Source organism: Balaenoptera ricei, chromosome 6 (genome assembly GCF_028023285.1).
Source record: "Balaenoptera ricei isolate mBalRic1 chromosome 6, mBalRic1.hap2, whole genome shotgun sequence".
Taxonomy (NCBI): domain Eukaryota; kingdom Metazoa; phylum Chordata; class Mammalia; order Artiodactyla; family Balaenopteridae; genus Balaenoptera; species Balaenoptera ricei.
In genome coordinates, this window is record NC_082644.1 from 24,088,378 (window position 1) to 24,106,140 (window position 17,763).

General features: G+C 40.8%; 1 protein-coding gene across 15 annotated transcripts in view; it reads right to left on the reverse strand.

Moving 5' to 3' along the window:
- Positions 1 to 17,763, reverse strand: part of LOC132368248 (contactin-associated protein-like 3) — a 256,094-nt gene that overhangs the window by 119,112 nt on the left and 119,219 nt on the right. The window contains exon 2 of one of the 15 annotated variants that reach the window (XM_059927035.1): positions 16,606 to 17,586. The exons of the other annotated variants lie outside the window; for them this stretch is intronic. Coding sequence (XP_059783018.1) covers positions 16,606 to 16,701 — 96 coding nt within the window. The 5' untranslated portion in view covers positions 16,702 to 17,586. The remainder of the gene's footprint in view (positions 1 to 16,605; positions 17,587 to 17,763) is intronic. 15 annotated transcript variants of the gene reach the window in all.

Sequence of the window (17,763 nt, forward strand, 5' to 3'; positions counted from 1 at the left end):
TATTAGGAATCATGAGAAGAAACTTGTATCAACCCTGCCCCCCACCACTGGTTAAACTACAATATGCTCTATACACCGTGAATCACTTCTTTTAAGAAAGTTATCTTATGAGATGGCAGCTGCTTATACCTGGAAATGTAGAAAATACTTCACTCACAACGTTTACGGAGACTAACTGATGAGGAAGCACCCACGGCAGAGACAAATGAGACGGAGCTGTGCGCTCAGGGATGCACGGGCTGGGATGCAGGAACCGAAACTAGCACCAAGTGGCCCCTGACCTGACGTGATTCTGCAGGGAATTGCAGCAGATACGTTTGCTGGGAAATCAGGCAACGCTCAAGGAGGAGGAGGCTGCAGATTTGTAATTTAATAACGAGGAATTTAAACTGTTGCCACAAGAGGAGGGGCATTTCTGGTAGAGCAAACCTCCATGCAGAGGCCTGGACTTGGAAGAAGGCGGTACACTCTCCGGACAAGCAGGATGCTGGGCGGAACTTGGCTGAAGTTTAGGGAACAGGATGGTGAGAAGAGTCTGGGGAGTCAGGTCAGGGCCACTCTGTGAGGGGCCCTGAGTGTGAGAGTAAGGAAGGGAGACCGCAGTCCCCAGGCAAGGGGGTGCCCAGGGAGGCACGGGGGAGAGGGGGGCATATGCCCACCTTCTCTGGGGGAAGATGCCTCCCCCCTCCCCAGGCCCCACAGGGGTGGGAGGCGAGGCTGGGGGATTTGCTTCAGAACACAGACGGGAATCTACTGTTATAGACTGTATCTGAAATGAAGAAAATTAGTAATCAGTAATGAGTTAAAATAGAGATCATTTCATTTGGAATTAGACAAATCCTTAAAAGGTGCTACATACACATGGAAGTTCATTTATCTTCTGGTGCAGAGTCAGGTTTTGGTTTTAGTTTTGTTTGTTTTCCCTTTTTTCTAACCAGCCACAATGAAATCAGGGCTGGGGTAGAGTTCTCAGTAGCAGTGACTGCATTCCGGAGGGAGGGGCAGTGAGCAGGGTCTCACCTCCTCGCCTGGATGCAGCTCACCGAGCTCTCAGGGAGGAGGGCGAGCTCCCTGCCGTCTTCCGCGGTCCCGAGCCCTCGTCCTTCTCCAGCCCGAGGTCAGAGAGGTGAGCGGTCCCTCCTTCCTCAAGGGCACAGCCCTGCCTTCCCCTCCTCAGGAGTGTCTCCTGGGATGAGCCCTGGGTGTGGGGCCCTGAGAGGCTGCCCCCAGCAGCTCCCTGCAGTACTCAGGGCTCCTCCCAGCGTTTGCCAGCAGCTTCCGAGCTGGTGCTTGTTAGGGCTGCTGGGCTGGGAGGACGTGACCCACAGAAATGTGTCATTTAGTGAATCCACAAAGTGGCATCACTCAGCCCGGGTTGTTAGGATCACATCCAGATGGCCCTCAGGAAACATCTGATAGAAATTGGTAAGTGTAGGTCACCTGAAGTGCACCTAGAGAGAGGAGATCCTGGGGCAGGGAAGGGCTTAGGGGACGGCAGAGCCAATGATAGCCAGACACAGGATAAGATAAGGCCTGGGTGGGTCAACAGGGAGACATTAGATGAAGTCATTAAGGGAGCTCAGGGTCAGGTCTGGTTTCTAACTGTGATACTAATTTTTTATCAAATCAAATCCTGGCCATGTACTTCCTATGTGGAGTGAAGGCTACCTTAGAAATTGGCATGTTTTTATATCTACAGTACTTCTCTCACTTCCTGAACAAGTATTGGCCTGGGAGCACGTCAGTACCCTTTATTTTTGTGGGGTGTCCAGGCATGCAGTGTTCCATTTCCAGCAGCATCTGGAGAGACTGACACCACCCTCAGCAGAGGGAGCAGAGCTGTGTTTGAGGGGAAGCATCTCCAGTTATACAAGGTCAATTGGTTCTCTGTAAAAAGTGACAGTGTCCACGTGCAGTCCTAAGGGCCCTTTTATCCATCACATGTGACAGGTTGGCAGAGCAAAGACTCTTTTCTTCCAGCAGTGACGAGAATATGTTCCTGTTTTGATTTAAGTACATAACCAGAAACAGACTAAAAAGGCATTATAGAAACTGTAGAAATGAGTCAAAGATCTACAACAACCAAGGGAACGCACCATCAAAAAAATGTCACATTTAAAGGGTAGGAAACCTGTGGCATTTTTTAGTCACCTTTTAGTGCAGCTTGAGGAAAGTGGCAGCCAGATCCCCAGCCCCCTTTTGCAAACCTGAGAGAGAGCAGACTGATCTGCAATGTTCTAACCTGTCTGTGGGCTGCCTAAGGATTGGTCTTTTGATACCTAACTCAGAGTTCAGACAAACAAAAATGGCTCAGATCTCAGAATAAGGGAGCCATGGGAAGCAGCGGGTATGATTTGTAAAAACGGTTGCAAAGGTAACTATAGACCCACAGACACCAAGGACAAGAGATTACTGATTGAGGAGTACAATAGGACAGCTAAGGCCCTAAGAGTAAGCAGGAGTGAGACTCTTAGAAAAGCAAGACATTTAAAAGCAGATGTATAAATAGGAGAACTGGGGAAAAAACACACACACACACACTGGTCCAGAGACAACACAGGCCTGAAAAGACCCTAAGACATCACATTAGGCTGATTACAAAGGTCTTCCCCTGTGTAGAGCAAGTATAAGAAGACTGGGACAGGTGGCTGTTTTTTAAAATGCCCAGTTTTCAACAAAAGATCACCAGGCATACAAAGAAACAGTAAAACTAGGCTCATTCAAAGGAACAAAATAAATATCCAGACACCATACCTCAAGAAACAGGTTTTGGACTTACTGGAAAAAGATTTTAGAACAACTATCTCATGTATGCTCAAAACGTTAAAGGAATACACCAACAAAGAACTAAAGGAAATCAAGAAAACAATGAAATGAAAATGAAAATGAAAGCACAACTTACCAAAACTCATGGGATGCAGGGAAAGCAGTACTTAGAGGAAAATATAATGTAAAAGCTTACATTGAAACAGAAGAAACATATCACAATCAGCCACCTAACCTTACACCTTAAGGGACTAGAAAAAGAAGAGCAAATTAAATTGAAAGCTCAAAGAAGGAAGGAAATAATAAAGATTAGAGCAGAGATAAACAAAGAGAGACTAGAAAAACAATAGAAAAAATCCATGAAACCAAGAGTCAGTTCTCTGAAAATCAACAAAATTGACAAATCTTTAGCTAGATTGACTAAGGAAAATAAAAAAAAGAAGACTCAAATAATTGAAATCAGAAATAAAGACAAAGACATGGCTACATATTTAACAGAAATAAAAGGATTATAAGAGATTACTATGAACTGTACACTAAAAAACTGGATAATCCAGGTGAAATGGATGCATTCCTAGAAACACATAACTTACCAAAACTAAATCAAAAAGAAACAGAAAATTTGAATAGACCTAGTAAGGAGATTTAATTGGTAACCAAAAGTTTCCTGGCAAAGAAAAGCCTTGGACCAGATGACTTCATGGATGAATTCTACCAAATATTTAGAAGAACTAAGAAGAACCAACACCAATCCTCTCAAACTCTTCCAAAACTTAAAGGAGAAGGAACACTCTCTAACTCATTCTGAGGCCAGCATTTCTCTGATACCAAAGCCACATAGACACTACAAGAAAAGACAACTGTAACCAACATCCCTTATAAACAATGATGCAAAAATCCTCAACAAAATACTGGTAAATCAAATTTAGCAGCATATTAAAAGGATTATGCACCATGACCAAGTGGGATTTATTTCTGGAATGCAAGGGTGGTTCAATATATAGAAAACCAGCAATGTCATATACAGTATTAATGAAATGAAGGGGAAAAGCACAGGATCATCTCAACTGATACAGAAAGAGCACTTGACAAAAGTCAGCACACTTACATGATAAAAGCACTCAAGAGACTAAGAATAGAAGAAACTACCTCCACATAATAAAAAGCCATATATGAAAAACCCACGCTGAACATGATAATTTTTGGTGAAGGTTGAAAGCTTTTCCTCTAAGATCAGGAACAAGACAAGGATGCTAGATTTTGTCACTTCTGTTCAACATAATACTGGAAGTCCTAGCCAGAGAAATTAGGCATGAAAGACATCCAAATTGTAAAGTAAGAAGTAAAATTATCTCTGCAGACAACATGATTTTATATGTAGAAAACCCTAAAGATCCACCCCCCCCCAAAATTGTTAGAACTAATCAGGGAACAATGTTTCGGGATACAAAATCAATACACAAAAATCAGTTGCAATTCAATACACTAGTAAGGAACAATCCAACAATAAAATGAAGAAAGCAATTCCATTTACAACATTATCAAAAAGAATAAAATACTTTGGAATAAGCTTAGTCAAGGAGGCAAAAGACTTGTACTCTGAAAACTACAAAACATTGCTAAAAGAAATTAAGGACACAAATAAATGGAAAACCATTCTGTGTTCATGGATTAGAAAACTTAATATTTTTAAGATGTCAGTGTTTCACAAAGTGATCTACAAATCATTTTCAACAAGGGTACCATGTATTCAGAAAGGACAGTCTTTTCAGCAATTGGTGCTGGGAAAATTGGATATTCACATGTAAAGGAATAAAATTGGACCCTTACCTTACACCATATACAAAAATTAACTCAAAATGGATCAAAGTCCTAAACATAAGACCTAAAACTATAAAACACTTAGAAGAAAACATAGTATAAAAATTTCATCACATTGGATTTGGCAATGATTTCTTGGATATGAAACCAAAAGTACAGACAACATAAGCCAAAATAGATAACAATATAACATATAGCTATAAATGCTTACATGGAAAAAGAAGAAATATCAAAACATAACAACAGAATTTAAAACTTGGATACATCAAAGAACATTATCAACAGAGTGAAAAAGGCAACCAATGGAACAACAGAAAATATTTGCAAATCATATATATGATAAGGGGTTCAAATCCAGACTATATAAAGAACTTTGTACATCTCAACAACAAAAAAATCAATCTGATTTTAAAATGCACAAAGTACTGCCATAAACATTTATCTAAAGAAGATACACAAATGCCCAATAAGCATAGAAAAAGATGTTTGTTAGGGAAATACAAATCAAAACCATAGTAAGATACTACTTCACTACCTTTAGATTGGCTATTTTTTTTTTTAATGGAAAATAAGATGTGTTGGCAAGGATATATAGGAAACTTTGTGCACTGCTGGTAGGAATGTAAAACAGTGCAGCCACTTGCAAGACCGTTATGGCAGTTCTTCAAAAAATTAAAAATAGAATTACCATATGATCCAGCAATTTCACTTCTGGGTATATATCCAAAAAAGTTGAAAGAAGGGTCTCAAGGAGATATCTGTACACTCACGTTCACAGCAACATTATCCACCATAGCCAAAAGGTGGAAACAATCCAAATATCTACCAACAGATGAATGGATTAAAAAAATCTGGGATATACATACAGTGGAATATTATTCAGCCTTAAAATGAAGGAAATTCTGACACATGGCACAGAATGGATGACCCGTGAAAACATTAAGTGAAATAAGCTAGTTACAAAAGAACAAAAATTATATGATTCCACTTATATGAGGTATCTATTCAAATTTATAAAGCCAGTAAAATGGTGATTGCCAGCGCCTGGAGAAAGAAAGGAAATGGGGAGTTAGTTTTTAATGGGTAGCAAGTTTCAGTTTGGGATGATGAAAGAAGTTCTGATGGATGCACTTGGAGGGCATTGTGCTGAATGAAAGAAGTCAGACAGAGAAAGACAAACACTGTATGATATTACTTACACATGGAATCTAAAACCTATAACAAACTAGTGAATATAACAAAAAAGAAGCAGACTCACAGATATAGAGAACAAACTAGTGGTTACCGGGGGGAGGGGGGCAAAAAAAGGGTGGGGAGTGGGAGGTACAAGCTATTGGGTGTAAGAGAGGCTACAAGGACGCATTGTACGACACGAAGAATATAGCCAATATTTTGTAATAACTGAAAATGGAGTGTAACCTTTAAAAATTGTATAAAAAATATACACAGTAAATATTAGTTGTTTTACCTCTCAAAAAAATTCTGAAGATGAATAGTGGGGTGATAGTGACACAACAATGTGAGTGTACTTAATGCCACTTAAAATACTTAAAAGGGTAACTTATATGTTATGTATATTTTACCACAAGAAAAATTTAAACAAAGTAAAAGTGCATTTTCATTTAGGTGAAATGTTAGCAATGAGACCCAGACTGATACAATGAGAAACAGAAAGTTTCCTGCCTATGAACTCCCTGTGGTAATGGGAAACTCTACTCGTCCCAGCCACTGCTGCAGATTTCCTGGGCACTCTGGGTGGGTGCCACCACACCCACCCTCAATTTCATGTCAGTGACACAAAGCCCATTGCGACTGTACCTTGTTTGGTGTCACGCGGTGGCAGGACAGGACAGAATTTCTCAGTTCTTACCAGGGAATATAGTCATCATCAACTTCACACAGTGAGAGTCTCAAATTGCCCACAATCTTATCTAGCTCTTGCCAGCAGGAACACCTTTTTTACCTTAAGGTAATGAACTCTGAATCATTAATACAAATCAAGAGCTGAACGACGGAAAGTTACACACCCATGATTCAATCAAGATAAACACCGAGAGGCCACGTGCTCCCACCCCCTGTGATTTGGATGCTTATATTACCCAGCTATGATGAGCGAGCCAGTTCTGACTGAAACTGCTTCCCACTGAAAACGGGTAGCGGAAAGTCTCCCAGGAGATTGTCTTTTAGGCAGCTTCCCCACTGTTTCTTGGGGAACACAGTGCAGTAAACAGATCATCTCAGGGGGCTGTCAAATAGACAAAACAGGAGTGAAGGTAACAAAATCAGCCCTTAGCAAACAACATAAACTGGCATTAAGAAGAAGAAAATGGTGATTGAAAGAAAAGTGTTACTTGAAAGTAATAAAGCCAAAATCAGGAGAAAAAAGCAGAAAGCAAAACCAAAGTAAGTGTAAATGAGAAAATAAATTAAAATGAAATTTGAAAATGACCTAACAACTTTCTAATAGAGAGAACTGAATTCAGTCAAGCTCTTCAGGCTCCAATCTGGAGGCAGGTAAAGTGAGGTGTGAACAATCAAGGCCACTTGCTTCTGTTCTGCAGGTGACAGCTGAGCTAGGACCCTTACCTGTGCACCTCTCCCCTGCATCCTCCTTTCATCCTTCCTCCCCTTCCCTGGTTGATTCTTGGCCTAAGGTAGTTCTTGAGGACCAAGCATTGGGTTCAGATTGATTTAGGGAATAATATACATCTTGATGCATCTTGAGGGCTTCCTATGACCGAGCAAAGGACCAGTAAAGGACAAAGACTCAGGAAAAACTGATGCTCAGAGAGGTTGTGTCCAGATAAGAGGGCAGAAAAGCAAAGCCTGGCCTGGAACTGCTCTGTTTCTCATTTCCCTGAACCAAGACGCCCCAGGTCCTGAGCTGAGCAAGTCCACACCCCTTTATGAAGCAGGGAATGCGTTTTGTCCAACGCTGAACTCCTCATCGCTGGCTTCCAAACCTGGCAGGAACATCTGTGTCTATTCTACATCTCACTCCCAGAAGGGAGACAGAATTCACAAAGGCACCAAACAATCCAGCATCTTTGTTTCTATGTGGAACCTTGAGCAAAGATGGCAGATCCCTAAGAACAGAGCCACAGCCTGGGCTGGGACAACAGCAAAACCACAGCACATAGGTGTCCATTCAGGATCCTGAGGTCAGCAGTTCTCCAGGTCTTTTCTGACCACTGCCCTTGGGTGCACCCTCACCTCCTAAACCCAGCCCTAAGGTGACCCAGACTTGCTTCTGCCCCACCAAGAACACGATTGCGTTGTAAAGTCTTCCTCCCTCTCATCCTCTCTTTCTTCTGTGTGCTCTGGGAATCTATTTCACCGCACGTAATTAATAATAATAATAAACAGGAAAATAAAGGGCTACTTCGATCATACCTTAGAATATTCCAGAGTAACACAGAAATTGACCATTGTGTAACTCTGAGCCTCAATTTCTTCGTCTGTAAAATGAAGACACTCATGGAGAAAGATTAAATGATATGATGCACCTGAAATGCTTAAAACCATGCCTGGCTCACAATAAACACTCAGTAAATGTCAGACACCAACCACGGTTCTTAACCTTGACACAAACTCCAGCCTCCCTTTCTAGATGCCACTCCTTGTAGTACTCAGGGGTGTTGTTTGCTCATTTTCTCACATTCCATTTGCCATGGTGTCCAGAGCATTTCTTATCAATTTCTCATCAATTCCAGATTAATCTTCTTCTTCCCTTACAAAAAGTGGGCACAACAAACAAAATGAGAAAGTGCCTCTTTTCCTTTACGGTAAGCATCGTTTGACTATAGCCACCTCTGTCCTTCCAGGCCACTGTCATGTTCACGTTGAGATATATTGGAGTTCTTACTCCGGAACCTGTGAATGTGAACTTATTTGGAAATCTGGTCTTTGCAGAAGTCATCAAGTTAAGATGAGGTCATGACAGTGGACCCTAATCCAATATGACCTGGGTCCTTACAAGAAGAGAAGAGACATGCACAGAGGGAAGATGAAATAAAGACACAGAGGGAGAACACCCCATGACAGTGGAGGCAGAGATTGGAGTGATGATCTACAAGCCAAAGAACTCCAAGAATTACTGACAACATCATAAACTAAGAGAATGACCTGGAAGAGATTCTCCCGAGACCCTTGCCCTGCCCATGCCCTGCCAAGACACTGATTTTGGACTTCCAGCCTCCAGAATTATGAGAGAATAAATTTCTGTTGTTTTAAGCCCCTCATTTTCCAGTACTTTGTTACAGCAGCCCTAGGAAACTAATACAGGGAGAGATTTAATTCCTTTCAGTTTAAAGGTGCCCTGTACTGTTTGACAGGGGAGGGTTTTCAAAAGACCCTAGATATCACAGTCAGGTTCCTTTAATAAGTGACTCATGTATTTATTATTTATTTAATCTAAGGATAGAAAATTATTGGCAATGTAATTCACTGACCATTTCACTTATTATTACTTGGGTATATATGGATGAAAAAGTGTTGCCACAGTAATTTTGCATTCCATTCTGACGATATTTTTTGGTAACTCTCAAATTTTTTCTTCCAATATGTAGGAGCTTTTCCTATGTCTGAATTTTCCATCAGTGGGAACTTTAGCTAATAAAGCATTTGCTGCAGCACACACAAGAGCTCCCCAGGGATCTCTTTCCACTGCTCAAGTGATTTTTCTCTTCTCTCTCTTCTAAAAAAGAAGGATACTGAATCATTAAAATGTTCAAAGTTCTGAGAGGAAGATAAGCCATTCAGGTTGAATGATTAAGAACATTAAAAAACACAAAAGAGAAGACAGGAGTTCAAATCCAAATAAACTTCATTTGTCTAATGCACATCAAACATTATTTATTTTGAACTTCTCTCCCTTGGCCATAGCTGTAGTGTGAGGCTAAGTTCTGGTATTTCCACCACCTGCCCTTCTTCTTTCTTATGCACAGCTCCTTCTAGAAAAATGCCCTGACCTTCGACTCTTCTTCAAAACTGCTCTTCCTTAGCTCTTAACTGATCCCTCCTCAAGGACAAAGTGAAAGGTAGAGTATGCCAATAAAATAAGCAGAGGTTTTCAAGCATACCACAGGGTAATTGGGAAAATGACTGGAAGATGAGTCATGTGCTTCAGGTCCGGAGCTCACCCTATAGGGATTTAGGGTGCATGGCAGACAGATGCACTCCTGTCCATGCATCCAAACCAATGTAATATAATCTCAGAGACAGCTTATCCTTTTATTTTTTTTTATTTTATTTTTTTTAAATTGAACTGATTGATTTTATCCTTTTTTTAAAAAATAAATTTATTTATTTATTTTTGGCTGTGTTGGGTCTTCGTTTCTGTGCGAGGGCTCTCTCCAGTTGCGGTGAGCTGGGGCCACTCTTCATCGCGGTGCGTGGGCCTCTCACCATCGCGGAGCACAGGCTCCAGACGCACAGGCTCAGTAGTTGTGGCTCACGGGCCCAGTTGCTCCGCAGCATGTGGGATCCTCCCAGACCAGGGCTCGAACCCGTGTCCCCTGCATTGGCAAGCAGATTCTCAACCACTGCGCCACCAGGGAAGCCCTAGCTTACCCTTATATATGCCAGAAGAAAGCCACCTCACCATAAAACTCTTAGAAGAGAACATAGGCAAAACAATCTCTGACGTAAATAGTACCAATGTTTTCTTAGGTCAGTGTCCCAAGGCAATAGAAATAAAAGCAAAAGTAAACAAATGGGACCTAATCAAACATACAAGCTTTTGTACAGTAAAGGAAACTATAAACAAAATGAAAAGACAACATACGGACTGGGAGAAAATATTTGCAAATGATGCAACCAACAAGGGCTTGATTTCCAAAATATACAAACAGCTCATACAACTCAATAACAACAACAACAACAAAACCCAATCGAAAAATGGGCAGAAAATCTAAATAGACATTTCTCCAAAGAAGACAAACAAATGGCCAACATGCACATGAAAAGATGTTCAACACTGCTAATTGTTAGAGAAATGCAAATCAAAACTACAGTGAGGTACCACCTCACACCAGTCAGAATGGCCATCATTAAAAAGTCTACAAATAACAAATTCTGGAGAGGGTATGGAGAAAAGGGAACCCTCCTACACTGTTGCTGGGAATGTAAACTGGTGCAGCCACTCTGGAAAACAGTATGGAGGTTCCTCAAAAAACTAAAAATAGAGTTGCCATATGATCCTGCAATCCCCCTCCTGGGCATTTATCAAGAGAAAACTATAATTAGAAAAGATACATGCACCCCAATGTTCATTACAGCACTATTTACAATAGTCAAGACATGGAAACAACCTAAATGTCTATCGACAGATGAATGGATAAAGAAGACGTGGTACACATATGCAATGGAATACTACTCAGCCATAAAAAGCATGAAATAATGCCATTTGCAGCAACACAGATGGACCTAGAGATTATCATATTAAGTGAAGTAAGTCAGATAGAGAAAAAGAAATATCAGATGCTATCACTTCTATGTGGAATCTAAAATACAACACAAATGAATTTATCTAGGAAACAGAAACAGACTCACAGACATAGAGAACAGACTTGAAGTTGCCAAGAGTGAGGAGGGGTGGGGGAGAGATGGATTGGGAGTTTGGGATTAGCAGATGCAAACTGTTATATATAGAATGGATAGACAACAAGGTCGTACTGTATAGCACAGGGAACTATATTCAATATCCTGTGATAAAACATAATGGAAAAGAATATGAAAAAGAATGTGTATATATACATAACTGAATCACTTTGCTGCATGGCAGAAATGAACACAACATTGTAAATCAACTCTATTTCAATAAAATTAATTTTTAAAAAAGAAGAAAGTCACCCAAAAAGGTTTTTCTTAAGTTGAAATAGTACTTACTCTTATCTATATCATCTAAAAGCCTGTATTAGGAATATATTCACTGTGGAAATGACTTAGAATCTACTTACATGAAGGAAACTTAAGTCTAAATCCCAATTTGAGCTGAAAATCTCAAGTAAGTAATGAGCATATTTTTATATTTTTTATGTTTAATAAAAAGGCCATATAAATGGTTTGACTTCTAACAGTTAGTACACAGATCTTATATTTGACATAATTTAGGTCGAGTGTATAATCTGGGAAACAAGATCAGCACAAAAGCACCATGAAAGAGAAAAGACGATAACTGAAAGCATTCCAAACACCAGCACAGAGAGACTGAGCGTCGTATAGTTCATGGTCATCCAGAAAGGCATCTGAGAAATGGCACCATTTTGGAAGCTGTTCACGTGGCAGAGACACGGCTTAGTGAATACTGCCTCGGTTTCCCATGAACCTCCCTATGTGCTACAGGTAATGCAAAGGGTCCAGGACGGATGATGCTGCAGGCAGTGGGCTGCCTTAGAGGATCAAGCACCACGCTCGGGGGATTCACTGCTCTTGTAATGAGAAGATGCAGACCTGCTCCTTGTCTGGGGGAGGCTGGCCTCTCATCTCTCAGGGCTGCTGTTTCTCTAGCACACCCTGAGAATGGCCTGGATAAAATGCAGCTAGAGCCCTCACTCTTAGCCTATCTAGAAAGAGCACACAAGCACTCAGGGTCCATGTGGATTGCATCTCCCCACATATCTTGAGGCTATTTCAGTGGGTAAGGGAACCAAATAAAAACACTATTTAGGGGAGGATGCAGAGAAATTGGAACCCTTGTGGAAATGCAAAATGGTGCAGCCACTATAAAAAACAATATGAAGGTTCCTCAAAAAAAGTAAAAATAGAATTAGCATAATAAGCTCCAGCAATTCCTCTGCCGGGTATATGTCCAAAACAACTGAAATCTGGATCTTGATGCGATATTTGTATACCCATGTTTACCACAGCATTATTCGCAATAGCCAACAGGTGCAAACAACCCAATTGCCCGTAGATGGATGAATAAATCTCTTAGTCCATTCAAGTTGGTATAAAAAAATACCACAGACTGGGTGGTTTACAAACAATAGAAATTTATTGCTCACAGTTCTAGAGGCTGACAGTCTGAGGTCAGGGTGCCAGTAAGTTTGGGTGAGGGCCCTCTTCTGGGTCTCAGACTTTTTTTTTTTTTTTTTAATTTAATTAATTAATTTATTTATGGCTGTGTTGGGTCTTCGTTTCTGTGCGAGGGCTTTCTCCAGTTGCGGCGAGCGGGGGCCACTCTTCATCGCGGTGCGCGGGCCTCTCACTATCGCGGCCTCTCTTGTTGCGGAGCACAGGCTCCAGACGCGCAGGCTCAGCAATTGTGGCTCACGGGCCTAGTCGCTCCGCGGCATGTGGGATCTTCCCAGACCAGGGCTCGAACCCGTGTCTCCTGCATTGGCAGGCAGACTCTCATCCACTGCGCCACCAGGGAAGCCCTGGGTCTCAGACTTTTGTTGCATTCTCTCATGTTGGAATCAGGTAGGGATCTCTCTGGAGCCTCTTTATGAGTCACTAAGCCCTTTCTTAGTGGAAGACTTAGTCACTTCCCAAAACCCCCTACCTACTAATACTATCACCTTAAGGGGTTAGGATTTCAACGTATGAATTCTGGTGGGATACAAACATTCAGACCATAGCAACTGATAAACAAAATCTGGGATATACATACAATAGAATATTATGCAGCCCTAAAAAGAAGGAAATTCTGTCCTGTGCTATAATATGGATACTCAAGGACATTATGCTACTTGAAATAAACCATCACGAAAGGACAAATACTGTATGATTTCACTAATATGAAGTATCTACGGTAGTCAAAATCATTGAAACAGATAGTAGAGAGATGGTTGCCAAGGGCTGAGGGGATGGGGAGGGAAATTTGTGTTTAGTGGGTTTAAGTTTGCTTTACAAGATGAGAAAGATCTAGAGATCTATTCCACAACAATGTGAATATACTTAACACCACTGAACCGTACACTTAAAAATGGTAAGGATGGTAAATTTAATGTTATGTTTTTTTTACCACACTTAAAAAACTATTTTGTATTTCCTTTGCTTTTTTTCCTCTAATCCTTTCAAAACCTGGTATTGAATTGAACAGCAATATACGCATGTAGTTTAAAAATACCATTCATCGCGTACTCATGGCATATCTTTACCCAGAATGAGAAATGCTATTAATAATTTATCTTGTATGCTTCCAGAAATAGTCTAATTATATTTACATGCACACATACGTATATGTTCATCTTGGAAATTTCTAAGGGAAGCACAATAAATACATCCCTTTTCCTAGCTGTAAAAAAAAATGTTTCTTAAATCTCATTATGAATAAATGCATTTGATAATCTTGTACACATGAAACTTATATAATGTTTTAAACCAGCGTTACCTCAAATAAATAAACAGATCAATTAATTAAATAACCTCATTGTTTTCAAAGGAATGAATTCCATATAATACTATATTATTCCATAAAATGGAGTATCGTAATTTCTTTGTGTTCACCTATTGACAGAAAACTGGATCTTGACTGTAAACAATGCACTTAGTTTTCTTACAGGCACTTTCTGTGCACCTCTGAGTGTTCCTGTGGGACTAACTCCTAGAAGTGGAATTGTTACTTGGTGTAGACGATATATTGACAGGACTTAAAAGCATTACTCCTTTTGGGCTGTCATCTCCAGCGCTCTAAATAGCGGGTGCTTTTGAACACTTAAGTTTATAGAAATTGTCCTCCAAGGACGTGCATAATGCTGTGATGTACATGGGTGTACAAACATCTCTTCAAGATCCCGCTTTGGGTATATGCTTTGGGCATATCCCCATCTTATGCCATTTTATGCTCCTACCAGCACTGTCTGAGAGTGCTTACTTCCCACGCCCTGAGGAAGAGGATCCCCATCCTGTATCATCACTTTATTCACCTCCAACATGAATCCTCTGTACTGTGCTAAGGTGGTTTGAGTGTGGGCCCTGCAGCCAGACAGCTAGGGTTCAAATCCTTGTTACATCACTAACTAGTTCTGTGATTTGAGGATAGTGAACTTGAACTTTTCATGCCTCAGTGTCCTTTTCTGTAAACTGGGCATAAGAGGGCTGTTGTGAGGATGTGTTTAATAAATATGTATAAAGCGCATGAAGCAGTGTCAGGCACTCACTAAGTACTCAGTATAACACTTCTTATTGGTTTAATAGTTTTCTTTAAATTGATTCTCTTTTTAACCTTAGTTTTATGCTAAGTGCTATGTAATAATATCATAGATCAGATGTATACTATCTATATCTTATTCTGAAAGACATCAAATTACATGCATACATTTAAAATGAAAAGAAAGTTTTTCTAGGACACAGTTTGAAAAGGACTGTCCTAAGCAAGAGTATTAGCAAAGGTTTTGTGGAGTTCAAGTGGGAGAGGTTACATTGTGTCACACTGATGTTGTAATTTTCATTTCTTCATACTGAAGCCGTACATCATACCTTAAATAGATACAAAGTGGACTAGACCAGGGGTAAGCAACCTAAACCCAGAACCAGCTGGCTGTGTGGCTTTTTAAATAAAGTTTTATTGGAACACTGCCACACTCGTTCATTTACATATTGCTTCTGGCTACTTTCACACAACAGCAGAGTTGAGCAGTCACAACAGAGACTGCATGGTCTACAAAACCAAAACTATTTATTATCTGTCCCTTTATAGAGAAAGTTGGCTGGCCCCTGGTCTAAACCAATATTTCTCTCTGTCTGAGACCCTTAAACATGCTTGAACAGCATCCAGCTTCTCAACTGCTGCCCCAATCTTAGCCACTCTGAAAGTTTGAGGTTTGCTGATCAGAAATTCTCAACATCTCAGAGTTTGAGACTGTGATATTAATATTAAAAAAAGTACTCAAAGCCTGTCTTCCTGTTTTGCAAAATTTTAAAATTTCATCATTGCTTTTGTCTATACAAATATATAAAATATGGTCTGCATCAAAGGCAGAAAATTGTTCTAAGTGTTAAGTGGCATAGGACTGCAGAGTGCAGAAACCATAGGAGTTATCAAGGGCTGTGAACACAGCAGTGCTCTAAACACTCCACCTCTGCTGGGGGCCATTTTCGCAAGATCCCAATTAGTTTGGTACCAAACCACTTGAGTCTTTTATGTCAAAACAACAGACCCAGGAAATCACCCATGAATAGCCTGAAGTACATACCGTATCTGTGCCTTCTGTACATTTACATTATGTGTGCAAATTGTAGAATTTGTAGACTTTGCCTGTCGTTCCCTATGAGACCCACTATTAGTACAACATCCTATGAAGCTAAGCTGCCAGAACTGCAGTCACGAGGAAGAATTTCCATGAAAGCCTGGTGAGATGCTCCCTGGGCTCTCCTGCCTTCCACCTTCCCAAAACTTGGCTCTGCAGCACTTCCTTTCAATGAGTCTGCTGCCGGAGCACCTTTTTTGGTAAAAATTCACTTTTTCCATCATTTACTTTTCTTGATCAAAAACAATACTTTTGCCATCTCCCAAATGAATAAAAAAGTCTACTTCTAAAGCTATTTCCCCCACAACTCTGCCATACTCTGTTCATATTACTGTTTAAGATTTACCTTTTTCATAAAATATATGCTAATTTCCATATATCTCTAATAACACCACTTCTGGAACTACTTCATTCCAGGAAAAGTAAAACTGTAATTTGTAAGATGTCTCAAGAGTTGCTATTTATCCTGCTGCATATTTAAAATTCTACTCACCACCACACCCCTCCCTCCCAACCTGATAACACCTGGCAATTCAAATGAGCAAAATCGTTACTTTTGCAAAGCAATAAAGTAGGTACAAAGGATATCGGGATAAACAAGCTGTAGTCCCTGATGCCAGAATTGATGTGAAATAAGCACGAGGTGAATAAATATGGCAAAAGAAAAGTAATACTTGAGAAATAAAAATGAACAATCCTAGGAGTAGAAAAAGAAGGGCGTGTCTACACAATTTTAGTACAGAGTGAAAGGGATTTGAGTGAAGGTTTTCAAGTTGGGAAGGATTGTAATCGACAAATGGAAGGAAGGACGCTCCACACCCACCGAATGCAGCTGGCCCTGGCAAGAGGCAGTTGTTACTGGATCCTGGGTTTCCAGGGACCCATCGGTTACTTTGTGGTAGCTGCTCAGGTGTCTCATTCACTTCTCTGCCTCAACCTTTTCAGCTGCTCTGAGAGTTTTCGACAGACCAAATCCAGCTTTTATCTCTATTGTCACTGAGACCTGCAATGAAGCGCAAATGGAACCACCTCTCAGGTTCAGTAGGGCATCGTCCTTGTACAACTTTGTGGGGAAGAAGTGTTAAGCCTCTTGTTACACTTAGGCTTGGCACCGAAAGCCTCCCATCACACAAGCAGCATCACACAGTTGGCTAAGTTTTAACTTAACTAACCATCTGGGTTGAGGTCTGTTTGAGAACAGCAACTTTTCCTTAACTCAATCTAACAAATCCTTATTGAGAATCTGTAATAGGCCTGGCCCTCTGAGGAGATTAACCCCTGATCTAACGGCTCTCAGAGCCCAGGAGGGGGAGACATGTACAGAAAATTCGACTGTGGTCCACAATGGTAAGTGCAATCAACAAGACTGTCCATGGTACAAAGTCACTGCCTCGGGGATCAATGCGCTTGACGTAATGAGGTGAATGGTTAGGAAGGAGAGGGCCGTGTCCCTGACAAGGTCAAGTACATGGAAGAGATCGATACAGAATCATTGAAATGCTGCTCCTATTCTGCCCAAAACCACCCAGACTCAGAGCCAAACTTGAAATCGGCAAGCCTGGAGCTGGCACAAGCCTCAGACAGCCAAGGCACACTCTGCAGACCCTTCTTTGCAACCTCTTACCTGATGTGGCAGGATGGACCCTTCTTTGCAACCTCTTACCTGATGTGGCAGGATGGACCCTTCTTTGCAACCTCCTACCTGATGTGGCAGGATGGACCCTTCTTTGCAACCTCCTACCTGATGTGGGGCTTGGCTCTGTTGAGTCATCAACTCATTAGCAGTAAATGTATTAACCTAGACCTGAAATAAACCAACATATATTTAAATGACTGAATTAGCAGGAATTTCTGTCAAGAGAATTTCCGCTCCTTCTGCCAATAGAGCTTCACACTTAGCAGAGTGTCTGCTTCCTTACATACAAACCCTCCTTATCTCTGAGTCCAGTTTTTCTTATTATGATTTGACACTGTTCTTATC